Here is a 23,214-nt window from a genome sequence, read left to right as displayed (position 1 = left end):
TTCTATTTCTCTCTCTCTTTCTCTCCCTCTCTCTCCCTTTCTCTTTTTATCTCTCTCTCTCTCTTTTTCTCTTTCTCTCTCCCTTTATCTTTCTCTCTCTCTCTCTCTGCTCCCCCTCTCTCTCTCTCTCTCTCTCTCTCTCTAACTTATAGTTTCTTGTGCATATTGTAATACCATAATGTCACAGCACTGCTGTGTAACAGTTTGCAAATGAATGTGAATTATGAATAACTGCACTTTTTGATGTGCAATTAGAATTGGAATATCAACTTGCTTTATAATACATAACTGAATCACAGACTATATTCATGAGTAGCTGCAAATGCATGATTTTGTAGGTTTTGTCACAATTAGCTTCCGTAACGTCACGTAGAACGATGTTGAAGATACTGTAAATATTTTAGTGGAAATTTGAAATAGAAGCAGATAGCAAAATATCATGAAAGGTAGTTGCTTGCGTTTGATTGCATTTAATAAACAGAGTGAGGGGGTGTGATGTTCCTTTTCACTCACAAACTTAGTGTCTTTAGTTGGTACATATATAATCCCAAGTGTTATCATGGCCGTTTTAATAACAATGATACTTGGATCAATTTATATCGCGCAGCTACGCTATAAATAAAGTCTATAGCAGCTACTATATAGATATAATACTCTACTGTGCTGTGATGAAAAAATTAAACTCCTAACAGTACTACTTCAAGGACAAACAAGAAAAACTATTCTAAATCTTCTGAAGTAAAAAAAAAAAAATAGGTGAACAGTTTACATGTCTCAAAGTTTATAATCATCAAGTGTGTTGTAAAACTTCCCTACTAGATTTGTACTGTTCCCCCATATGATAAAATTCATGTAGAGTTCACTACCAGCTGTCATTTCTTTTCTGATGGACCAATGGTATTCCTGAATGATGTTGCTTGTCCAATGTAATTTATGATTAGACAAATGTACGGGAAATTGTTTTGGTCGATTTTGTCAGATCTATTGGTCTCGTCCAATTATTACATTCATTTAAAGCTTCACAGTGTTTGTAATTCAAGTGACGGAAAAAGATTAGAAAGATTGTTTATTCTTGCCATTTTTACCAATTATTGAGTAAACAGTGACAGGAGATTTTTAGATTTGTGGAACAGTACAAACCGGCTTCCTTACTGTAGCAGTTTTAATTGCAATTCAATTTCAATTTCTTCACTCACTTGCCTGTCAAAAAGCACTTTCCATCCCATTTTAAACTATATCTTCCTGAATTTCTTGTTGATTACCATAGCAACGAAGGGTCTCCTGTCACCGAGTGAGATACCTTCGGGGTCATTGACCTTCCGACCATCAGGAACCACCCTTCATAGAGCATTCAGTGGCTCATCAATAGAGACACTCAAACGACAGACATCATCATCATCGGCCAACCAGAGGATGCGGCCGCGTAAGTCTATCTTTCTTTCTTCTGGGGGGTGTTTCACAAAGATCCTAAGTTGAACTTAACGCTAAGTTAGACTTAAATATTATGGAGAGCCATTTGTAGCCTTAAAATAAAATATATTCAAAAGTGAAAATTGAAGTATTTTAGATTTTTTATAAATTCCACATCAAGAAGATGAAATGCCTGTTGGTAATAGAAAATATTAATGATTTGAATCAACATTTTTTTGCCTTTTAAAATAACTCTTACTAAATATTTTCATAGATGCCAACGGCTTTCCATAATTGTTAAGTCCAACTTAGAGATAAGTTCCACTTAGGATCTTTGTGAAACACCCCCCTGATGTATTTTGCTGTACAAGGGACTTGTTATTTTGCAATAAAAATTCAATTCAATTCAAGTCAAAAGACTTTATTTCCATTAAAAACAAACAAATATATACATGTGATATAGTACAGACAATTCAAAATATATAAATCATGAGCATTATGTTAGGTTAATTTAAACAAACTGAAAATGAGTAGCAGGAAAAGGGAGCACCTGTAAAAAGCTTGTTTTAGCTTGTTGATTCAGGCATCTAAATGAACAAAATAATTACACAGATATGATAACATAATATTGAGTATTGTGCATCGAGACATCTACAATATTTGTCAAGCTTATTCCATGATAAGTTCAATAAGTTTTCTTCAGTTTTGGTATGATTTAGTAGCTTTAATGTGTAAATATATATATATGTGTATGTTGTAGTTTGATAACTTGATTCTGTAGAAAATGTCATGAATGGTCACTTTTGATTGAGAGCTAAATTGAAAGCATATACTTACTTTTCTTTAGTTCGCTCAATCTTTCTTTCTCTTATTATTTATCTCCTTCTCTTTTTGCCATGCCCAAAATCACAAAATGTAAATTCTGAAGATTTGTGACCATCATTTGTACCAATGAGAGACCAATGCCAGTAAATGGCGAGAGCAAACAGTGGCATGAATGGCCTGCCATATTAAAGTCCAACTTTAAGTTGATCTTAGTCTTTGTGAAACACTCCCCTGGGCCCCGTCCTACAAAGAGTTGATATCAATCGCAAATAATGATATCAATTGCAACTATGTACATATGAGATAGGAGACTGCAAACTTGCGATTGATTGGAGGACTTGCGATTGATTTGGATCAGTGGTAACTCTTTGTAAGACTGGGCCCTGATCTAGGATATTGTCTTTCTCAGCTTTTAACAAATTGATTATTGTGAAACCCACAGCCTCAGCTGCAGCCACGTTGACCATCTCACCCCGCAAGGTCCGTCAGATTAGCGATCCCGTCCTAAAGATCCTTCACCTCATCCACAAGCTCATCTTCATATGCCAGCTACCGCCGACGCTTGCCCCTAACCCTCGTCGTAAGGTCATAGAACGGTTCAAGAGGGCGCTGTTTGCTCCGCAGAGTAATTCGGTTAATCTCAAAAATGAACTCAAAAAGGTTAGTTGATATAAATTGCTTTGCTCAAATATCTTTCTACCTACAGGTATATATATTTATACATAAAAGGTCTTTCTCTTTTAAGCATACAGGCCCTTGCAGATTAGTTTTCAGGAAGCATAGACAAATTTGTTAAAGCATGGAAACAAATAGCTCATAAACATACGATGTGTGTGCTGTTGACCTTGTTAGGGGCTTTGTGCAATTACCATGTATTATGAAGCCTATATTGCTGAGTAAAATGTTTATTCATGGTTTGGCATTTAACTCAAAATAAAGTAATCTTGAAGCATTTTTAACTTGGATAAAAACTGTATTCATTCAATGAATAAAACTTGAGGTGAAATATGAAGAAAAAAAAGCAAATACAAACTTACATGTACATAAGGAAGAACAACTTCAGCAAACTTTAGGGTAGTACAGAAATCAACAGATCGTGATCTATAGGCATTATGTGGTAGGGATTTGTGACAAAATGTAGAATAGTTCATATATGTTGTGAATGATTTATTTTCAGGTGATCCTGGGGTCTAAGGAGTTAATAGATTTGAACCTTGGTGTAGGTGAAGCGGCCCTTTTACTCAGACAAGCCAACCAGGAAGAAGCTTGCTACCAAGTCACAGGAGAAACATCAGGTACTTTCCCTTTAGTATACAGTCACACCTGCTTTAGTGACCACCTGTCTACAAAAACAATGGTCACAAATATTGAATTAATGATAATTAGGAATGAGGTAACATTTACTGCAGTTTTAGAAGCTCTGTGAAACAGCAATCTCACTAGTGTTTTTAAAGTGATTCTGAATTTCGGTATATGAAAAATGAGGCAGTTGGCTAAAGAAGGGATAACTGGAGAGACATTTGTTCAAAGATATTAGGATCGCATTACCTGCAATAACAGATCACATGTGATGATGATGCTGATGATGATGATGATGCAGATTATTATGATGATGATGATGATGATTTTCATGATGATGATGATGACGGATGATGATGAAAATTACATAGAAAACTACTCGACAGTATTTCTGTTTTTGTATAGAGATTATGTTGTTGCTAAGGACCATGATAATTTTCAGTCATTTTACAGCAAGAAAATTTCTGTGATAGAAGAGAGTCAATGATAAATCGAGAGAGAACGTACAGTGTAGATTGAACATGCATTTTTAACCCCAGAATTTTATATTGCTGAAATACACTTGAAATCCATGTCAGTTGCAAGTGATGTCAGAGTAATGGAGTATGTGACATTTCTTTGCAGCTCATGTGAACTTGCCTATGGATCCAAATGACTCGGACATAGGGATCACGTATGAACAGATGCAGAACTTCATTGAGAGTGTACTAGCAGAATGCGGTTACTACAGTATGTCACCACATGCAAGGTAAGTGTGCCCCATCTTTGCCTAAGACTTCCTTTGTTGGCTAACCATGGGGGTGTTTCACATAGATCCTAATTTGAACTTATCTCTAAGTTGGACTTAACAATTATGGAAAGCCGTTAGCATATTTGAAAATATTGTGTAAAAGTTATTCTAAAAAGCATAAAATGTTGATTCAAATCATTCATATTTTCTACTATCAAGGAAATTTCATGTATCTTGATTTGGAATTTATAAAAAGTTTAAATACTTGAATTTTCGCTTTTAAATATACTTTATTTTAAGGCTACAAATGGCTCTCCATAACTTTTAAGTCCAACTTAGAGTTAAGTTCGACTTAGGATCTTTGTGAAACACCCCCCATGTAACTCTTGGAACATTGCATTCACGCAACATAGATCACTTGCAAGTCTTGTGTCGTGAAAGGGAATGTCCTCCTTTAAGGAAATTTTTGTCAGTATTTTCCGTCTTATCCAGAGGATAATAGTAAAAGTCTTGCTGTAGACTCTGAATTGCAATAGTCACAACTGCAATCACAAGGATGTTTACATACACAGAAAATTCATCAAAGCCGAAATTGAGTAAAATGCTCATATTTCTGACATCAGTATTGCATTGAATACCGCCCCTGACCTACTCGTTTTTGCTTCATCTTTCCTATTGTGCAGGAGAAAATTACCACTGGGACCTATAGGTGGAGCACCCCTGATGATACAGAGGATGGCATCGTTTGACATCTGAGGATTCTTGCAGACATTCTTCTAGCTGCTGCTTCAGTCGTGACCTTGCCCAACAACCCTCAAAGTATGATACACCGAGGATGCATTTATATGAAGGAACAGTGAGTACAGTTGGCATCTAGGAGTTTAGAGGGATGTCTTATTGACCACTGCTTTGGAATCCTAGGACCTTTCAAAGGTGTCCTTTGACATCTGAGGATTCGTGCAGACATTCTTCTAGCTGCTGCTTCAGTCGTGACCTTGCCCAACGACCCTCAAAGTATTATACACAAGAGGACACATGTATGTGAAGGAACAGTGAGTACAGTTTGCTTCTAGGAGTTCAGAGGAATATCTTATTGACCACTGCTTTGAAATCCTAGGACCTTTCAAAGGTGGATTGACCCCTCTGAGGGTCTGGATGTCCATTGTTCCATTAAGGTCATTTGATATAGATTGCTCTTGCATGTAGGTTTCCACCAAGGGAGGACAGGCCTATTTGTTCCTGCGCAGTGTTTGAAGAAAAATTTTTTTGGAAAGGTTTGAGCAGAAGCACTCTCCTTCATGATCTGATCTGCACCGAGAATTTCCTACAAGGAATTCCTGGACCCTACCTCCTGCTCCTGTAGGTGAGAACAGTTTCCTCTGGATGTTGGCAACCTTACCGTCAATAGACAGAGCTGTAGTCGGCCATTCCAAGCCCCAATAGAGAGAATTTGTGACTTCACATGAGGATTTTCCTGCCACCTGAAAGTCAGAACAGCTTCCTCAAGGAATGGACCATTTGTGCCATCTTTGAATGGTTCTATAGTCAGCCACCCCTGCTCTAATGGAGAGACTTTCAGAGCCATATGTAAGATCAAACCTGTGTATAGCAAGCGACCGCCCAAGGGAAACACAAAAAGTGGTCTTTGTAGACAGGTTCCTTTATTTCATGTTTCAATGAGAAACCATTTTCAAGAGAAATAAAAAATGTGGTCTTTGTAGACAGGTGGTCTTTATAGACAGGTGGTCACTAAAGCAGGTTTGACTGTACGAGAGAATCCTTCAATTGGGCTATGGAGTGTTTTCTCAATCAAACTAGAGTCTGTCTGGAGGGTCAACCGACAAGTCGTAGAGTTCCCATATTTTTCTACAAGTACAGCGAGGGACAGTCATTTGAAATTCAGTTTCGATGTCATGTAATGCATGCTTTTTGCTGTAGGGGGGAACAAATAGTACATGGGAGAAATTAACGACTTAATTTTGCTCTTGATGATGTAATTAATTGGCTATTCATATAAAACCTTGATCATCAATGTGCAATGCCAAACTATGCTTCAAGTGTCGCCATTGATAGCATATGTTGAAGGAGTTCATGCCTCAATCAGCAATATAAAATACATTCAGAACTTGGAGGAAAGGTTTCATATTAAAGCTGTATTTGCTTTTCCCATAAGATAACAGTGGTATTTTTATTGGGCCTCAGTTCAAATCGGTTGAAAGAAGGAAATTTTTTATTTTAATATTTCATTATTTCAACATATATAAAACTAAACATTTTGGGTCAAAATCATGAATAAGTCTTGCTAATGTGGTGTACATGTTTCATACTGTAATATTTCAAATGGAGTAAATGATTGTTTTTCAGCAATTTGGTATTGATGCAGAGAGACACATGAAGACCTCTCTTCCTGAAACACATTAGCTTGTTAGCCACTGCCTTTGCATTACACTGTCACTTACAAAAAGATATTCCATTCTCTGCCAGCTTTCGAAATAGAGGTAAAATTGCTGCACAGTTTGTGTCATAATAAGGGACAGTCACCAATTGAATCTGTTCAATGTCAGTATGTGTGCCTACCAATTCTGATGGATATTATTCTTTTTAAAAGAAAGAATTCAATAATTATTTTGAATTTAAAGTGCACTAAAGTGATCACCTTGATTTCAATGTAACGATGTGTGCTGTTGTATATTTATTGATTTTGTAATTTTGATAAATATTTGATACCTACTAATTTGGGTATATACATTTACGTACCTATACATAATTTATGCTGTGTCAACGGGAATTCACTGTTGTGATTGCATATCAAGATGTCTAGCTGTCTTTATATTTATCTACATGAAATGCCTTATTATATTATGAACTTGCGCTTATTCTGCTGAGAGCCTTAAGGGCATTTACTTTGTAGTGATACGAGTTAACACCCCCCCCCCCCTTTCTCCTCTCTACAGACAATGACATACATGTGCATTTCTATAGGCAACATCCTTGTGGATTTTAATTTGTGAAAACCTTGATTGCACTATCATGGGGAAGAATTATGTACTGCAAAATGGCATAAAATCACCCTAAAATTCTTTGAGAAGTTCAAATGCTGAAGTATCAAAGAGCATAAGGTGGAAAATGACTTCATATCAAGACTGCCATGGAACTTATCCTTTTATCTCTATTAATTAGGGGGTAATTTCAGTGTGTATACATGCTTTATGTAAGAAGTAATATTTAGAGTTGATATTCTTTTTGAAATTGTAAGTATGCCAGCATGGAACTACAAACATACTGGACAAAACTATATTGTGGTCGCTTTCCTTATTCAGTTTTCAAATGGGAGGGAAAGCACTTTAGGATTGAATAAGGGAGGTACTGGACAGGTGTTACTGATTATAGATTATTTTCTCTTTCCGTTAAAAGATGATTTAACCTTTATTGGGGAGTGTCAGACAAGAAAAGCTCATAGGACAACAATCAAAGCTTGAACAGAGTGGTGTAACAGCATCCTATCAATATGCTGATATGTTAACTTGATGGTTACATAAATTGAAGTATCGCACTGCTTACAAGACTTTGAATTCATAAAAGTGATGTATTTTTGCTACAGACTAAAGTGCCAAGTATTGCATATCTTTATACCGGTATTCAAAAAGACACCATGCACAAAGTAAAAATCTACAACAAATTTTAGTCTTCAATTAAAAAAAAACTGAACAAGATGAATTCCAAACTGGGAGTCTGTTGTACATAAAGAAAGTGGACTCATATATATGTATAAATGACAGAGTATATAAGAGGTATATTATATCATACATATAAAGCAGAGTGTTTGAAGGTAGATGAGGCATACATCCACAGGGAAAAGTGGATTGTCATGCTTATTTTTGTAGAGAGTATAAAAAGAGGTATTTTTTTGAGATTTTCTCTATTAAGGAAATGTGTAAATTCATAGCAATTTTGTCTACAGAGCAAAAATTATGCAAGGGATATATTACAGGATTGTACATGCACTTTATACAAATACACTTTTCAAGAACAATCAAGATTCATTTCCGGGTAAGTCGATTCAAATCGCACTTGCCAAAGTAATACAACTTTCGGAAATTTTACATGAATATATTTTCAATTTTAGGCAAAGAAAATTTGGGCATTAAGTGTTCACAAAATATGCTACAAAAATGTAAGTTATTTAATGAGATTGATATGATATTTTTGTAGATGCTGTTTCAGGGTAAACTGTATAAGGAGAGTGTCATTTTTATGGTCGGCATTTGACTATATGTATTCTTTTTAAGTGAATAGGAGCCCAGACAATGCTCAGAGCATATATGTGAACTGAGCAGCAAAAGTTAGATCTAAATTTCTCCAAAAAAAAATCATAATTTTATGTCATGCATGAAAATGTATTTACCATATTTGTGTAGTTCTCTGTGGTACTTGATATAACACGGTACATCATGGTGTATCCATTCAACCTGAAATTTACAGAAGAGTAGATGACTATTTTGTATAATAATGAGCTCTGTTTTGCCTTCATATGAATACACCTCGTCTTTTCTATGTCACTGTTGACCAGAATATGGACAAGCTTTTAAGTTGATAGAGAAAATATTTATTTTCTTAGAGTGTGTCTTATTTTCACAAAGTTGTATTGATATATTTGATGTACTTGTTCTGTAGGATTGCCTATTATATATCTGTATACTAGTGTGCGTTTGTGTGTGTTGTGGCATTATAATCTTTAATATCCAATTCCGTCCATTGAAATTGTAAGTGGCTCATATATTTATGTAAATATTCTGTTGATGAGTCGGGCACCGAGTGTCGTAATTCATTGAGCATAAAAAGAAAATGTTTGTAATGGTGCTTGTTTAAAAAAATATATTATAGATGTGAATTTACATTTTACAAGGTAACAGAATTGTGCATGTACGCTGTATGTGCATACATCAATAACAGTGATTGTGTGTACACGTGCATTGAGATGATTTGTATATAAATATGTTCTGAATGTTTGAAATGTTTTGATTTTTATGATGATAAAACATCAATGTGTGTACTTGTCAAATACAGAATGACTGCAAATTCCTTAATGCTACTGTTATTGACATTCATTGTCCAATTTATACTACTTTCATAGCAATATCAGATTAAACAATAATTGATGTGTTGAGAGAGGGATTACATTTTTTTGGTCAGTATTTTCAATCTTATCCAATCTAAAGCATTCAAACTGTGTTTAACAGTAAGGGATATATTGCAACCAATGTGTAAAGAATAGATAAATGAAATTCGTAGCCATGAAATGGGGGGGGGGGGGGGGGAATCAGACAGTGTGTTTAACCGATGACTTGTTAGAACAGACTAAGGTGCTTTCTTCAAATTTATTATGACAGAAATTCAAAGCACTTCCTCATTTACGCCACCTAATTTGAAGGTTTCTTCACAAGCCTGACTTTTAATCTAAAAACATTAAAAGAATAAATTTTAAAAAGTTGTATTGGGAAATGTGATTTTTTTTTTTAATAATTCAATTGTATTTGATGTAGAGGACCAATATCCTGTTTTCTGATTCATGGAAAGAAATCTTTTTTTTAAATGTATCTTCACTTTGTGTGCTAGTATTTTGCAGCTCATTTATCTGATCCATCACTCTGTCAATCTTGAAAGCTTTGATTGAGTATACTGCAAAGTCAGATTCTAAAACCCTATCTAGCCTAGCTTCCAAACTTGGTGATGATTTTCCGCACCTTGGTGTTAAATGCTGCCCAGAAGATAAGTATTTTGGTCTGGGGCTAAGTCTAGTGTGATCAAACAAAATCACTCTAGTGGTAGCTGCTTTTACTAGGCTCAGTCCCAGTCCCTGCCAATATTTTCACTCGAAGCAAATATAAGAATAAAGAGGGCTGCAAGAAGGACAAATTGTTGATCAGACTTAGAACTAGGCTAGACAAGGACTGTCGAGAGTGTTATACAATGCACCATGAGCACTCCACAGAGTGAATTTGTCGCTATTAAAGTTACATTTATTATTATCATAACTAGAAATTTTTGTGACATGAAGTTTCTGGTTTAACAGTAGAGTGAATATTATATTAAGAATCTTCCATTCCGTCCTCGGCCAGCTTATTGCTATGCCTTGTAAATATAAGACTTATCACGATGCACATATTGTAAATAGTTATATCTCTGTATATTGCATGAATTGTCCATTACAAAAATGATGACTGAAGATATGATTGTATAGTTTGCTAAAATTTGTTTTGAGACGTCGCGACATCTCCTTGATTTTGCTTCATAAGCATGTTAAAATAACACAAGTTTGTATATTTTCTTTGTTGAAAACTTTGAGTTTATTGTACTTTAAGATAAGTGAATATGATAAATATTGCATGCCTATTGTTTGAAAATGCAGGAAAACACTTGGAATTGAAGACATATTTTATTTTTTTATTTCTTATATTCTCTGATTAGAAAAACAAATTTTTCTGTTTGTTTGTTGTTGATTTTTAAATGTCAGAATAACCGTGGTAGCCCAATATCAAGTGTTCTTCTTCAAAATTAGTTTGACTGCTTTCGTTTTTTTGTTAGAAATCAATGTGAATTTAAATGATTAGCCTCATGTGAACACCTTGTTGAAAAACCTTGCAATTTTGTCTCAATTTCAAATAGATTAATCAAATATTGACAAGAGTGTCTTCTTCAAATTAGCCTTGTATAAAAGCCTACCTTGGTGAAAAATCTTTCAATTTTTGAATTTTAATGGATTTGATAATTTGCCTGGATTTTGTTTTCTACTACAGTAGACCACCTGTACAGAGTGATTGAATGTAAATAACATGATTTCTTTGTAAATATCTCTGAAAAGAGGTTGTTATATGAAAATTGAGAAAAGTATATCTGTGACAGCATGAAAATGAGGTTTGTTGGAGGAGAGAGAAATTTATAACATATTTTTTGTGAGTGAAACGATTATTGTTTTATAACGAAGAGAGATATCCTGTGACATATTGTTGATGTGTATATTAGAGATGTTATACTATGCAGGCATTGATACATCTTTGAAGAAAGTCTGTGAAGTCAACCTATTACAAACTGAGCAAAAAGAAAAGAAAACCCCAACGAATGTGTCCAACAAAATATGCCACTGAATGATTTAGGACTAGGCATTTATAAAGAAAATTGTTGTGCTCTTGCATTATTTTCTAGGCCCCTGTTTAAATCCTTCTCTTTTTTTTGTTGGTAGAAATTGGAATTTCCACACCAAAGGATTATTTTCACTTTCTTATGTAATCCATTGTTTTGTCTTTTTTAAAAATGCATTTATATTTGTGTTTGTGTTTTCATTAAAGTACAATTAGGGTGAACTACCAAGTTCCCATTTATTCTCAACCATTGTAAAAGCTACATGAACCCATCAATTATAGATTTCATTTTATGATGTATATTTGGTTTTGTTCTATAATGAGCACGTAATATCTTAGTCCAATTGTTTTAATGAATTTGAGCACAAGTTAAGCAATGATGACTACCTTGTCTGTCATAAGCTTCATTGCTGTATCTAATACGCCATTTTGTAATGTAATCACATTTACGGTAATGAATACATGTACGTCTTTGTTAAGCGCCTCATTACAAAGTATTTCATACTTTTGTCACATATAAATGTACTTAAACAGTCAGAATGCAAGTTGCACACATTAAAGATAAACTTTAGTACTGGTAATGCAATTGCATTGTGAAAGAAAAGGTGTGGAAAGGATCAGAAACAGTTGATCATGTAGCATGTAAGTATTGGTGTGCACTGCAAGGTTTTGGAGTCATCAAAATCATAATAAATTTGAACGAGTCTTGCTTGGTAAAGTAACAAGCACTCACATAGAAAGCTATATATGGGACAACACACATGGTGTCGGGGCTAGTACTACCTTGATTTCCTTGTCTTTCTATGCTCATTACTCAGCCAGTATACATTTTCTTCCAACATTGTTTGGCACATGTCATTTATTTGTAATCATGAACATTCAGTGTAAGTTTCGTTTGATTCTGTGAGAATTATTTTTTTTTTTTACCAGTACTGGAGTTTATCTTTAACCCGTTGACTACTGAATTGTATAAGTCCCATAGGCTTAACACGGGGACCACCAGGTTCCCGTAAGCAAAGGGTTAATTGTTGCTAGGTAGGGCAAAGATTACGGAGTGCCCTACCTTAAAACACATAACGTAATGCAACTTGCATTCTGACTATTGAAATACAATTATTCTTAAGAATGAAGTAATTTTGTAACGAGGCACTTAATAGCAAAGATTTATGTTGATTACATTACGAAAATGGCCTATTGATATGAAACTTCTGCGAAGTTGCATTTACTACTGATGCATTTAGCTCGCTCAGTACAAAAGGTCTGTCAACATATCAACCAAAGTATTTTCTCTTCTCTTTATGTCATGGATTTGTAACATTAAAAACAGAGTAAAATATATAAACTTGCGTGCTTTTGTAATTATGAATACTAATGCAAGGAAATGAGGAAGGGTGTAGGATGTGCGATATAAGTGAATTGTGTACAAATCAGAGAGACATGGGAAGGAAGAAAGTGAAGGGAAGAGATAGAGAAACAGGGATGAGAAGATAAAGAGATGGAGAGAAAATGGATGAGAGATGGAAAGAAAGGGAAAGGGAGAGAGGGATGGGAAGATAGAGAGAGAGAGAGAGAGAGAGAGAGAGAAAGGTGGAAGAAAGGGAGGAGTAAGAGCAAGAGACATACAGAAAGGAAAGAGATTGGATTTTAAAAAATCTGCAGAAAATGTTCTTTTTTCCTGTCTCATTTACTTGCTCCCTCTCTTTTTCTCTCCTCTCCCTCTCTACTGTCTCTCTCTCTCTCTCTCTCTCTCTCTTTCTCTTGCATTCCCTTATCATTCACATATCTAACCTAAGTAACAAAAATAGCATCTCCCATCAAAAACACACCGTAAACATTGGTAGGAAAATAGACTAGTATACCAGTTAAATTCACATCTGTGAATGACTCTAGTTTACTTACAAAATTATTTGTATCACACGGCCGGTGGTTTTTGAGAGCTATTTCTTATACAAACCTAATTTACCTAAGCACCACAAACACTGACAACAGACCAAGAATATACCAAACGATAATTTCAATTTCCCCCCAATGGTCAAGATTTCACCACTTCTTGGTCAGTTAGGCTGTGACTGACATATTTGCAGCTCTATGCAGTTGAACTTACTAGTGCATGTAACTCTTTGATATTTTTTACACACAAAAATGCCCATCAAACTTATTTGTACTGCTTTAAAATGTCATTTTAATTCAAAAATACTAATTGTATAAGTATATACACCATTGCAATACATTTCACATCTTTATATGTACAACATCAAAATAACATCTTTAAAAGTTTACAAGGAATACAAAAATGCCATTTGTTACTTTGCGAGATTGCATCGAGAAATGAGTTGTAGTATGAACAGAGTTATATAATACATACATGTTTATATCAATAAGTATGCTTTATAAAAAAATATTACTTATTAGATAACATATAGTTAATACATATAAATAAATAGGATAACCAAACATGCCTATCTAATAACATACTAATAAAAACAAAATAAATGGTACAATACACTTTCAAACTCATTTTCTCATTGATGATATTTGGTCACTGTGGTCATATCTACCCATATGAAATCTTCTTCTTGTAGACGTAATGCTGATCACTGATCTCCAATGCCAGCGACTTGACGTCTCGGCACATTGCCCAGCTCAGTGGCTTCACCCTCTGCAAACTGGAAAGCACTATGCTCCACATTAGAATCTATACACTGTGCCACACAGGGAATTCAGTGGTAAAACCCCCACCCCCTCCCCCTCCCCCCCCCCCCCCCCCATATTAAAGCAAACAAAGAAAATGAGCATTAGTAATTATGTGTTTTTACATGCTCAATATTTTATCAAATGTTATTTTCTCAAATCTGAAAGAAAGCCTCAATGAAGAGAACGTCTACATTGGCTTGATCATATTAAACAATGAAGACAATTTAAAAAAACAGGTTAAACTTGCTGATGTTTCAGAAGAATCAAATGAACAATATGAGATTAGTTTTTAAAGTTTGAAGATCCCTACACAAATTTTTGACTCGCCAGCACCTCTCCATTTGGGTTGCATTGAACATTTTAAAAACTACATGTATACACTGTAACTATTCTTTTCTTATGATTATACAAACTTAAATTTAGACAAAAGTCACAAAAGAACCTACATGTACATGCATAGGAACATATCCCTAATGAAATACCATGGGCACAAGTTTGAAGAACACAATTTTGGTCAAAAGAAACCGGAATTATTATAATCCAGCTCACCCAGGCAAGATAACAGCATCTATACTTATTACCGTTTCTTTTAAACCCTCTTAAACAAACTAGAGAAGCTTCTGCATTCTCTTGTTATTCATCCTGACGTCCTCCGTCACCTCGGAGACATCGTCCGTCAGCACTGAGATCTTCTCCTTTTGAACGTCCAGCTCGTTGCCGATGCCGAGCGCCAGTGACTTGACGTCCCTCATTACGTTGCTCAGCTCGGCAGCCTCACTCTCTGTGATGACTGCATCGGAGGTACAGGTCAGCTGGCTCTGCTGCTGTCCCCCGTCCAGTTGGACTCTGTCTTGAAAGCCTTCTGGGTCTCCTCTGGAATCTAGATGTACAGTGCGTCCCAAAAAAAAATGAAACCGAGAATTATTGATGTTTTATCACAACTTAATCACAATTTAATTCAGGATATTGCCTGAAAACTGGCATCCCTGAGAAAAGGCATTTTACTGGTGATAGAATTTCTCAAAATTGCGAAGGTATACTTTGTGATAGTGTAATGTCAGTATGTTACCATGCCTAATAGGACACAGAATTAATGGCACACTCCACCACCCCCACCCCCTTCCCCCAACCTGCACTTTTCTTTCTCATAGGAGTTTTGAAAGTTCTATTAAAACTATAGTAAAAACTTGATTGTACATTTTTTACATTGAACTTCTTCAGAAAACAACCCAGCTTTATCAATTCATTTCGAGTATGTTACAGTGTATAACATAATAATTCTTATTACACTATAATTTGTCTCAATACAAGACATTTCCTAGTGAAAACAATGGATGATATACCATAATTTTGTTCACATCAAACTGTGTATAAAGAGAAAGACAGCATTATATCAACACACTTCAGTTTACCTTGACTGAACAAAAGTCTTTTCTTGTTGCTCACACTTTCTCCTAGAGCCTCTTGGGAGATGAAATCAACACTGTCTGGTTCATCATACTCTATCTTCTCTTTGACCTTTGACCCCATGACCTTCAATATCGAGATGACCTTTGCACTTGTAACTTGGCATGTGATGTCCGGCTTTCCCATCATCCTCCTGGTGATGGTAAACGTCCATGGAGTTGAAACATTGATTACACTGATCTCTCTGTATGTGAACTGCAATACTGTTCTTTCCTCGTTGGCGTTGCGCACGGCTATCCCATCAGGAGAAATCACGAGCAACCCTGATTCCTCTTCAGATTTCTTTAATTTGTAGATAACAGGAAATTCCTGGTTCTCGTTTATTGGCTGATTCTGACTCGACCTCTGAGACACCGGAGGCTGGAGGTCATTGATGCGTACATGCCAGTGGCCGAGCCATGATTCCAGGTAGGCAATATTGTGCCTTGCTATTCCGAGATCCCGCTGGATGAGATCCATCGTCTTGAAGCCGTCGTCTATCTGCTCCCCCTGGGTGACGAGCTGCGATGCCGCTCCAGATAGCGTCCTCTCGGAGTCATGAGCAATGGACAACAACTCCCGTCCTAGCTTGCTACTCCCCCCTCCTCCTCCACTTCCTGTTGGAGCAGTCCCACCGACATGTCGAGAGACAAACAGGGTTTCCTTGATGAAGTGCTGCAAGACTTTTCGGACGCACTGGGAGTTGGTGAACGATGAAAACCAGAGCTTCCTTGATCCGACCAACACGACCAAAGACTTGTAGCCCGTCCAAGCCCTTTCTAGTTTCACATCGGTGATCGACTCTAGGTCTACGGTTAAATGGATCCTTTCAGAAGCCAGCTCTTGGAAGGACAGGCTCAAGCTGGACAGGACCAGGTCTCCTTTGAGCCACTTCTTGTCATCCTCCTGGTAGTATGTCACGTTCCATCTTCGTATCACTGGAAGATCACCAAGTCCTCTCTGAGCCATGATGCTGACAGACAGTGGCAGTGCTTGTTCACTTACGTCATGTGAGCCACCTAGTAATCAAGAAATAAATAACAAAACCAAAACTAAGTTGTTAATGCCACAGTGCAGAAAATATCATTGTTTCACTAAAACTGTACTAACATCTTAAATATACGGCTATTTGCTTTTGAATCAATATCATAGGCCTACATACATGTACATGTACCTGTATTTACTTTTAGAGAAATACCGAGGTACAAACTTGTACCATCATATAGGCAAGTCCACTCCAAAAATAACTTACTTTCAATAGAAAATCAGACAAACCAATCAAAAAAAGTTTGATCAAAATCGGATAACTATTAAGGAAGTTATGAACTTTTCATGACATGAAAAACTTTGAAAATCACAAGACAAATTGTCAACTTACTCATGAGTCTGTGACGTCATTGCCTCACTATCCACTAATTATTTTCTTTATATTGATGATATAAATTTTCCATTTTCCCCCTAAGAATGTTATTTCCTCACACCAGCATACAAGTTAAATTGATAGTATATGTTTGTGTGTGGATGGCTGGATGCACTAATATAGAGTAATTTTTTCAGTTAAATCCTGAAAAATTTGAATTTTGATTAATTATATCAAAATCAATGATCATGAATATTGAGAAAATAGTATCATTTCTTCAAAGTTCATAAAAGATTTTGTGAAATATCATGCACGCAATATGAATGATACAAATCATTAGACCTGGGCAAAGGCATGGGGAAATCACGTTTTTGGTGATAAAAAAGGAAATTAATGGGATAAAAATGTATAAAGCAATCGATAGATAGTGAGGCAAATGACGTCACAAACTGATAACCAAATTGGCAACTTGTGAAATGATTTCCATTGTTTTATACTTTTTCAAAAATTCATAATTTCCTTATTAGTTATCTGATTTTACTCAAATTTGTTTTGCTCTGTTTCTTTTGTTTTTCTGTATCTATTAACAGCAAATTATTTTCGGAGTGGACTTAGCCTTTAAGTTTTTAAATTTGCAAACAATTTGAGTGACATCTCGTAGGTCGCGGACAAAGATATGACTGACATGGATTTAGTTTTGCGAAACGAACCACAAGTTTACCTCTGACATTTGTTTAACCTTCGACCAAGGAGTCACCATAATAAACTTGCCTTGCACGTAGACCTTTATCTTACATCTAGCGCATGCGCATTACGTTGATCTGGTCTGAGCCTCATTTTCCCAAATTGGCGCATACAAGGGCCCTTCTGATTGGCCATCATTGGCTGCCTTTCGCTCGACGTTATAAGATAAAAGTGCGAGGGGAAAGCTTCCTAGATCTACCAATATCAAAACAACGATATTCCAGTCAGGCCCCCTCTCCTGGCAAAAAAACAGGTTTATGCTCAAGGGGGGAGGGGGGGGGGGGGGTTGGCTGTTGATTTTAACGGAAAATAGTGGGCATTTTCTCTCCTTCCTCCTCGTTGAGCATTAAAAAAAAATTAGTGCTCAGCAAATTGATCAGCAAATTTGACATCAGAGTCTAGATCTAGACTGTTTGTAAAAGGGCATTTAATATGCCAATTTCTTACCCATTCGTGGACGCTTAAGTACATATAACCAGGCGACGGATATCGATCTCACCAGCGTGCCGGTATTCACACTACAGTATGTATGCATCTTGGATGCACTTACGCGTCTGTCCGTCACCAGCGCATTGTACGGAAGCAGCACATTTACGAAGTGCCAGTCAGAGGTCATCACCAATGTGTAGAGATCGTGAATTCACACGGTAAACGTGAAAAGGGAGCAGAGCTGTATCGGCCTGGTAAGAAAATTGCCCTTATTTTGTTATTTTTACATCCGATTTTTAAATTCAGGAGGTAATTAAGACCAAAACTACAACAAAATTCATCAAAGCCACTGTCCAATATTGGTCGGGTGCGGGAAAGTGTGATTTTGGACCCATTTGAGATGTTGTTTACCTACCTCTCCGTGGGACCCTATGGGAGCCGTTTAATTAAGGCTCCCTTGAATAACATCATAAAAAACATTTCAAGGGAGCCCTTAAGGCTAAATGCAGCTAGATCTATGTGTGGCCCGGCGTACATGTATGGCGGTGTGACCAAAGTTCGCGCGTGACCAAAGTTCGCTTTCTCAAAAAATCGGTAAGATTTCGAAAATCTGATATCACCAATGGAAAGAGGGTCATAAAATTACCCAGAAACGAAATTTTCTTTAGAATTGGGTGCGAAATTGTGAAAATATTGACAAAAGATCGGCAAATTTTGCAGTTATTTGCGTCCGTTCCGAAAAATTATCAACTTACCGATAAGGGTCTGGAAATCTTCATTTTGAGATCAGAAATCCTCAAAATTGTAAGTAAAGAGTGGTACTAACTGATTGTACGATATCTTGTCTTGCAAATTATGATATTACCTTATTTTTGATGGATCGCATTTTTTGATAAATCAACTGTAAACCACCGTGCGCGAAGTTAGGTCTCATTGTTTTTATGACTTTTTTAGATGCAGCGCGCACGCACGATCGGACATCGAATTTTTAGATCGCGATATCTCCGAAATCCTTCGACGGTAAATTTTTCTAGTTGAACCAATCTTTAGTAAAAAACTTTGCCGTCCATTTGGTAATAATTGAAATAAATAAAGTTGTGTAGAATGTGAGAAATCATAGATCGAATATCACATTTTGTAATATGTTCTAAAATGTGCGCGAACTTTGGTCACCCCTTCATATGTCTACCTCGCCATACCAACAGAGCGGAGCACCACTGCGGCCCCCCGCGGTAGCCGCAGCGGTGAAGTACTCGTCTCAGCTCAGGTACTCGTTCGTCTACGTCTTCGTCACTCTTAAACCTTTTACATAATTAAACGAACGATATATAATTCATCTTGACCATAAATCCAATTCTAGAATATGTACATTATGCTTTTTAATGTTTTATCAACGCACAATTCTACTTACGTTTCTCAAACACTCAGATTAACTTGGTCAAAGAATTTCATTGCGAATCTAATCATCCGATTCGAATGTTATTGTTTATGCTCTCTTGTATCGAACATAGAGGGCGCAAATCTTGACACGTTCGGAGGGCTAGGACCACAGAACTCTTAAAGTTGATATTCATTGATTTTAAAAACTAAATTTATTTTCATAATTGCAAAGTTGAAACTTTGATTCGACAAGGTTATCAAAATTCAATGCTTGGAAACATTCGGAGTAATGATTATTATAAATTACAAAACGCTTAAATACAGCCCCGGCATAGCACCGGAAGAGCTCTCCGAACGCTGCTGAAATGTGTGAGATCACAGTATGGACATGACTTGCACAAGCAGACAATGCCCCATGACATCTCACACATTTTCAGTGCCGTGTTTTCATCTTTTCTTGAGTTCTTTCTCTTACTTCACTACCGTCAGGCTAAATGTATAATCTATGGCCTCACTCTTAACCCCGCGCATGGTTTTATTTTGATGACAAATGCAGCGATACAAAAATAAAGGTATCTGTCGCTGGTAAACAAAATAAGATGCCATTGTATATTCAGCTGCACACACCGGGGTATGCTCGGCATTTCAAGAGGGAACAAATTCCGTCCTTAATATCATTCCAGGGGGTTTTCAATTTGAAAGTCTGGTTTCTTTGATTGTTAATTAACCCCTATCCTGTGCATTTACAAGCAAAAGATTTTAGTTTTATCAGAATCGGGTCATATCCCCTTTTGAATGGTTTGACATGCCATTACATTTATATACACTAAACTCATTATAATTTGACAAATAATAGCTTTGCAATTATGTTCATTCTCTATGGGATGTCGTCTGCTTGGGCAGTGTTGGTCCATATAGTGACGTCATTAAAATATCGTTATTTTTCCGGCGAATCTGTGGTATATCCCAGCTGCTATGGAGGTGGTTGTATTTGTATTTTTTATACATCACCTGATATGTAGTTGACCTATAACTTGTACGATGGCCATCTGTTAGATTACCAGTTTCTAGTCATACATTAGTTGACATATTTGTGATTTTCTTTGAATTTCACCTTTAAATACGTATTTAAGAGTTCTGTGGATAGGACACGTACATGATCGAATCTCTTTGACACGACGTTGGTATAATAATAATAATTATAAAATAGTAATATGTCTTTTTTACCGATGGAAGCCTACTCATACTGTTATGATGTAACTGTTGCTGCCTGTAGAGTGTTTCCTCAGACCTATACTCCTCCTTCCAGAGACTGCGCCCCCATTTTTTTTTTTATAAAAGTACCCCCCCCCCCAAAAAAGCCTCTTTTTAATTCAGATAAAAGCCCCCAATTATTTGTTTAGTGCCCTCTCAAAAGTATCCCCTTTTCATATATGATAATAAGTGTCCCTATTCAAATGAGATACGTGCCCTTTTTCAGCTGCAAGAAGTGCCACTTTTGACCTCGTATGAGTGCCCATTTTATATTAACTTTCAAATACCTTCTATATTCTTTTCTAATAAGTACCCTTTTCCCTACTGATAGCTACCCATTTTCCTCGTGTAATAAGTTTCTCTTTATCTTTCTTATAAATTGCCCCTTTTTCACCTCAGGTAATTGCCCTTGTTGCTTTTCCCTTGTAGTAAGTGCATCCTTCCCATTCCAATAAGTGCCCCGTTTCATCTCTGATGAGTGCCCCTTTATATTTTTACACGTATCCGTTCTTTTCATTTGTAATAAGTGTCCATTTTCCTTCTGATAAGTACCTGTTTGTCCCCCTTTCTAATAAATGCCCTAATGCTCCCCTTCACCTGTGATAAATGCTCCTTTCAAATATGATAAGTTCCCCTTGTTACTCCACTTGATAAGTGCCTCTTTTTCTTTCTAATAATAGGCCTAGTAATTGCCCTCTGATAAGTGCCCCTTATACCTACATTTTCAACTGTCGCTTACAAAGTGTGTACCACCACATCTAGTTTCAAAGTATCGGAGCAGCTTTGAGTACTAACAGGTACCCAATTTCTATTTTCTACCCAACACAAAGTAAGGTAGCGTAGCCGGGGGAGCACAATTCCCTAAATTTCATAAGAACTAGCTAGCCCCTTTTAGAAATATAATCGTGCTCGTTTTCAATGCTATCAAATATTCCTTTTCTAGACAAGTCATTTTCATATCAGAAGGGTGCCCTTTTTACACTAAAACGTTTGCCTCTCTAAACTGTCATGACATATTCTACTCAAGTGCTAAAAGAGACATCTTCCAACCTATCATGCTTTGAACCCCAAGCTCTTTTGAATTTTGAAAGATGTCATTAACTGCCCTTTGTTCAAGAATATAAAGATTTAGACAATGAAGGGTTATTCAAACTCAATCAACGTACTGCGCATTTATATTAGAAAATGTCATAATTTTGTGGTAATTTTATTGTAATAATTCAGTACTTTTATTTGTTCTAATAATTGATAATAAATATTGTATGATTCAAATAGTGTTATTTTAAAATGATATATGGTTAATTTGTAGTTCACATGTAAGTAAAATTATTAATAATTGTATCATTATATTTATGTTTTAATTGTCATTGTATCAGGCAGTGCTTTCTTGAAAAGCAGGTCCACTGGCTTCCAGTGTGGAACTGAATGAAACTATCCTGTTGAAAGCAAAAATGAATAAATAAAATAAATATATAATTCATAATTACCATACTAATTAATACTAATTGACTAATTGATCATAACCCTCATCCCCCGCGAAACAATGGATTTTTCATAGTATCCCTAACATGTGCTCCTATAATTTAAAGCGATTTGTAAACAGCAAAAAAAAATTCTCAAATTTCCCCCAAAACCTCGCTAGTTTGCTCCCTCGCATCTATAGTTTATACATTGGGTCAAATGTTAAAGGCCTTATTTATTCTTTCATTGCGATTAGAGTGCTTAAAGCCCCATCCCAATTCGATATTTCATAATAAGATCTAATCGGTCTCAATGAGACCTCACAGATGATGCATGTTGCTGAAGCAGTATCTTGGACCACGTAAAGAGAAATTGTTGTTATTACTTTGAGATTACTCTTTGTGGTGCCCCTTTTTTCGTGAAGGAACCCTTTGCTGTTGGTGCTCCCCCACTTTGAAAGGCGCACCGCCGCCCCTGCCCCTTCCTCTTCCTCCCCTCACCTTCTCTCGCCTCCACGTGCCCCGGCCCCCTGTAGCTATAGCCATTTCAATGGCAAACAAGATGGGGAGGCAGTTGTAGCCACCCCATTTATGTCGAGCATTTTGAAATTAATCGGTCAACCGTCTCCTCAATGAGGGGCTCTCGTAATTTCTCCGAAATTTGTTTGATTCGATTATCCTGTATAGGTCATTCACACACTAACAATTTCTATGACTGACTATTCAAATATATTGCAGTGCAGTTATAGTTTTGAGAATCTTCCAGATTGGCCGGGGTCCGCATAATTATGTTATCCTATTTATTTTATATTTTTAAATCAAGACTGCATTTAGGCCTACTTTAGCCCCCCCCCCCCCTCACTCTCTCTCTATCTCTCTCTCTCTCTCTCTCTCTCTCTTTCTCTCTCTTTAATCTCTCTTCTTTTTCTTTGTTATTGTTCTTCTGTTCTTATACCGTTATAGTCAGCAAAAAGTTAAAGTAAACTCTTTTTTGGGGGGGGGGGATTTAAGGAATTCACATATTTTTTGATAAAAACATTTTAT

At 36.3% G+C, this 23,214-nt stretch overlaps 2 protein-coding genes across 11 annotated transcripts in view; one reads left to right on the top strand and one right to left on the bottom strand.

The window, feature by feature from the left end:
* The window catches only part of LOC591247 (serine/threonine-protein kinase Nek10), a 65,764-nt gene extending 54,721 nt beyond the window's left edge, over positions 1 to 11,043 (top strand). For 7 of the 8 annotated variants that reach the window (XM_030990632.1, XM_030990631.1, XM_030990635.1 and 4 more), the window contains 5 exons: positions 1,268 to 1,423; positions 2,678 to 2,895; positions 3,413 to 3,530; positions 4,159 to 4,282; positions 4,948 to 11,043. In XM_030990632.1, coding sequence (XP_030846492.1) covers positions 1,268 to 1,423; positions 2,678 to 2,895; positions 3,413 to 3,530; positions 4,159 to 4,282; positions 4,948 to 5,020 — 689 coding nt within the window. In that variant the 3' untranslated portion in view covers positions 5,021 to 11,043. The remainder of the gene's footprint in view (positions 1 to 1,267; positions 1,424 to 2,677; positions 2,896 to 3,412; positions 3,531 to 4,158; positions 4,283 to 4,947) is intronic. The other variant, XM_030990633.1, reaches the window with a different exon arrangement.
* A 3,111-nt stretch (positions 11,044 to 14,154) lies between these two features.
* Positions 14,155 to 19,598, bottom strand: LOC584941 (synaptosomal-associated protein 47). Of its 3 annotated transcripts, none has more exons than XM_003728859.3 (3): positions 18,095 to 18,503; positions 15,510 to 16,562; positions 14,155 to 14,977 (listed from the first exon to the last, which is right to left on the bottom strand). In XM_003728859.3, exons 1-3 carry the CDS (start codon positions 18,261 to 18,263, stop codon positions 14,706 to 14,708), a joined length of 1,494 nt encoding a protein of 497 aa, XP_003728907.2. In that variant the 5' UTR covers positions 18,264 to 18,503; the 3' UTR covers positions 14,155 to 14,705. The 3 variants fall into 3 exon arrangements, with proteins under 3 accessions (XP_003728907.2, XP_789878.1, XP_030846487.1); XM_784785.5 differs by lacking the exon at positions 18,095 to 18,503 and adding an exon at positions 19,488 to 19,598 and having other exon boundaries at positions 14,156 to 14,977; XM_030990627.1 differs by lacking the exon at positions 18,095 to 18,503 and adding an exon at positions 19,476 to 19,575 and having other exon boundaries at positions 14,156 to 14,977.
* Between the last annotated feature and the right edge of the window lie 3,616 nt (positions 19,599 to 23,214).

The sequence above is a fragment of the Strongylocentrotus purpuratus genome, unplaced genomic scaffold (assembly GCF_000002235.5).
Source record: "Strongylocentrotus purpuratus isolate Spur 01 unplaced genomic scaffold, Spur_5.0 spur5_scaffold_19, whole genome shotgun sequence".
Taxonomy (NCBI): domain Eukaryota; kingdom Metazoa; phylum Echinodermata; class Echinoidea; order Camarodonta; family Strongylocentrotidae; genus Strongylocentrotus; species Strongylocentrotus purpuratus.
The sequence above is the reverse complement of the archived record's forward strand: the minus strand, read 5'-3'. Positions and strand labels throughout refer to the sequence as shown.

Excerpts from the sequence above, each read along its gene's own strand:
- LOC584941 (XM_003728859.3), bottom strand. The coding sequence starts at position 18,263 with ATGACCTCTGACTGGCACTTCGTAAATGTGCTGCTTCCGTACAATGCG. Across the intron at positions 16,563-18,094 it reads ACTTAAGCGTCCACGAATGG|GTGGCTCACATGACGTAAGT; the intron begins GTAAGAAATTGG and ends CTTGATTACTAG. Across the intron at positions 14,978-15,509 it reads AAGACTTTTGTTCAGTCAAG|ATTCCAGAGGAGACCCAGAA; the intron begins GTAAACTGAAGT and ends CTGTACATCTAG.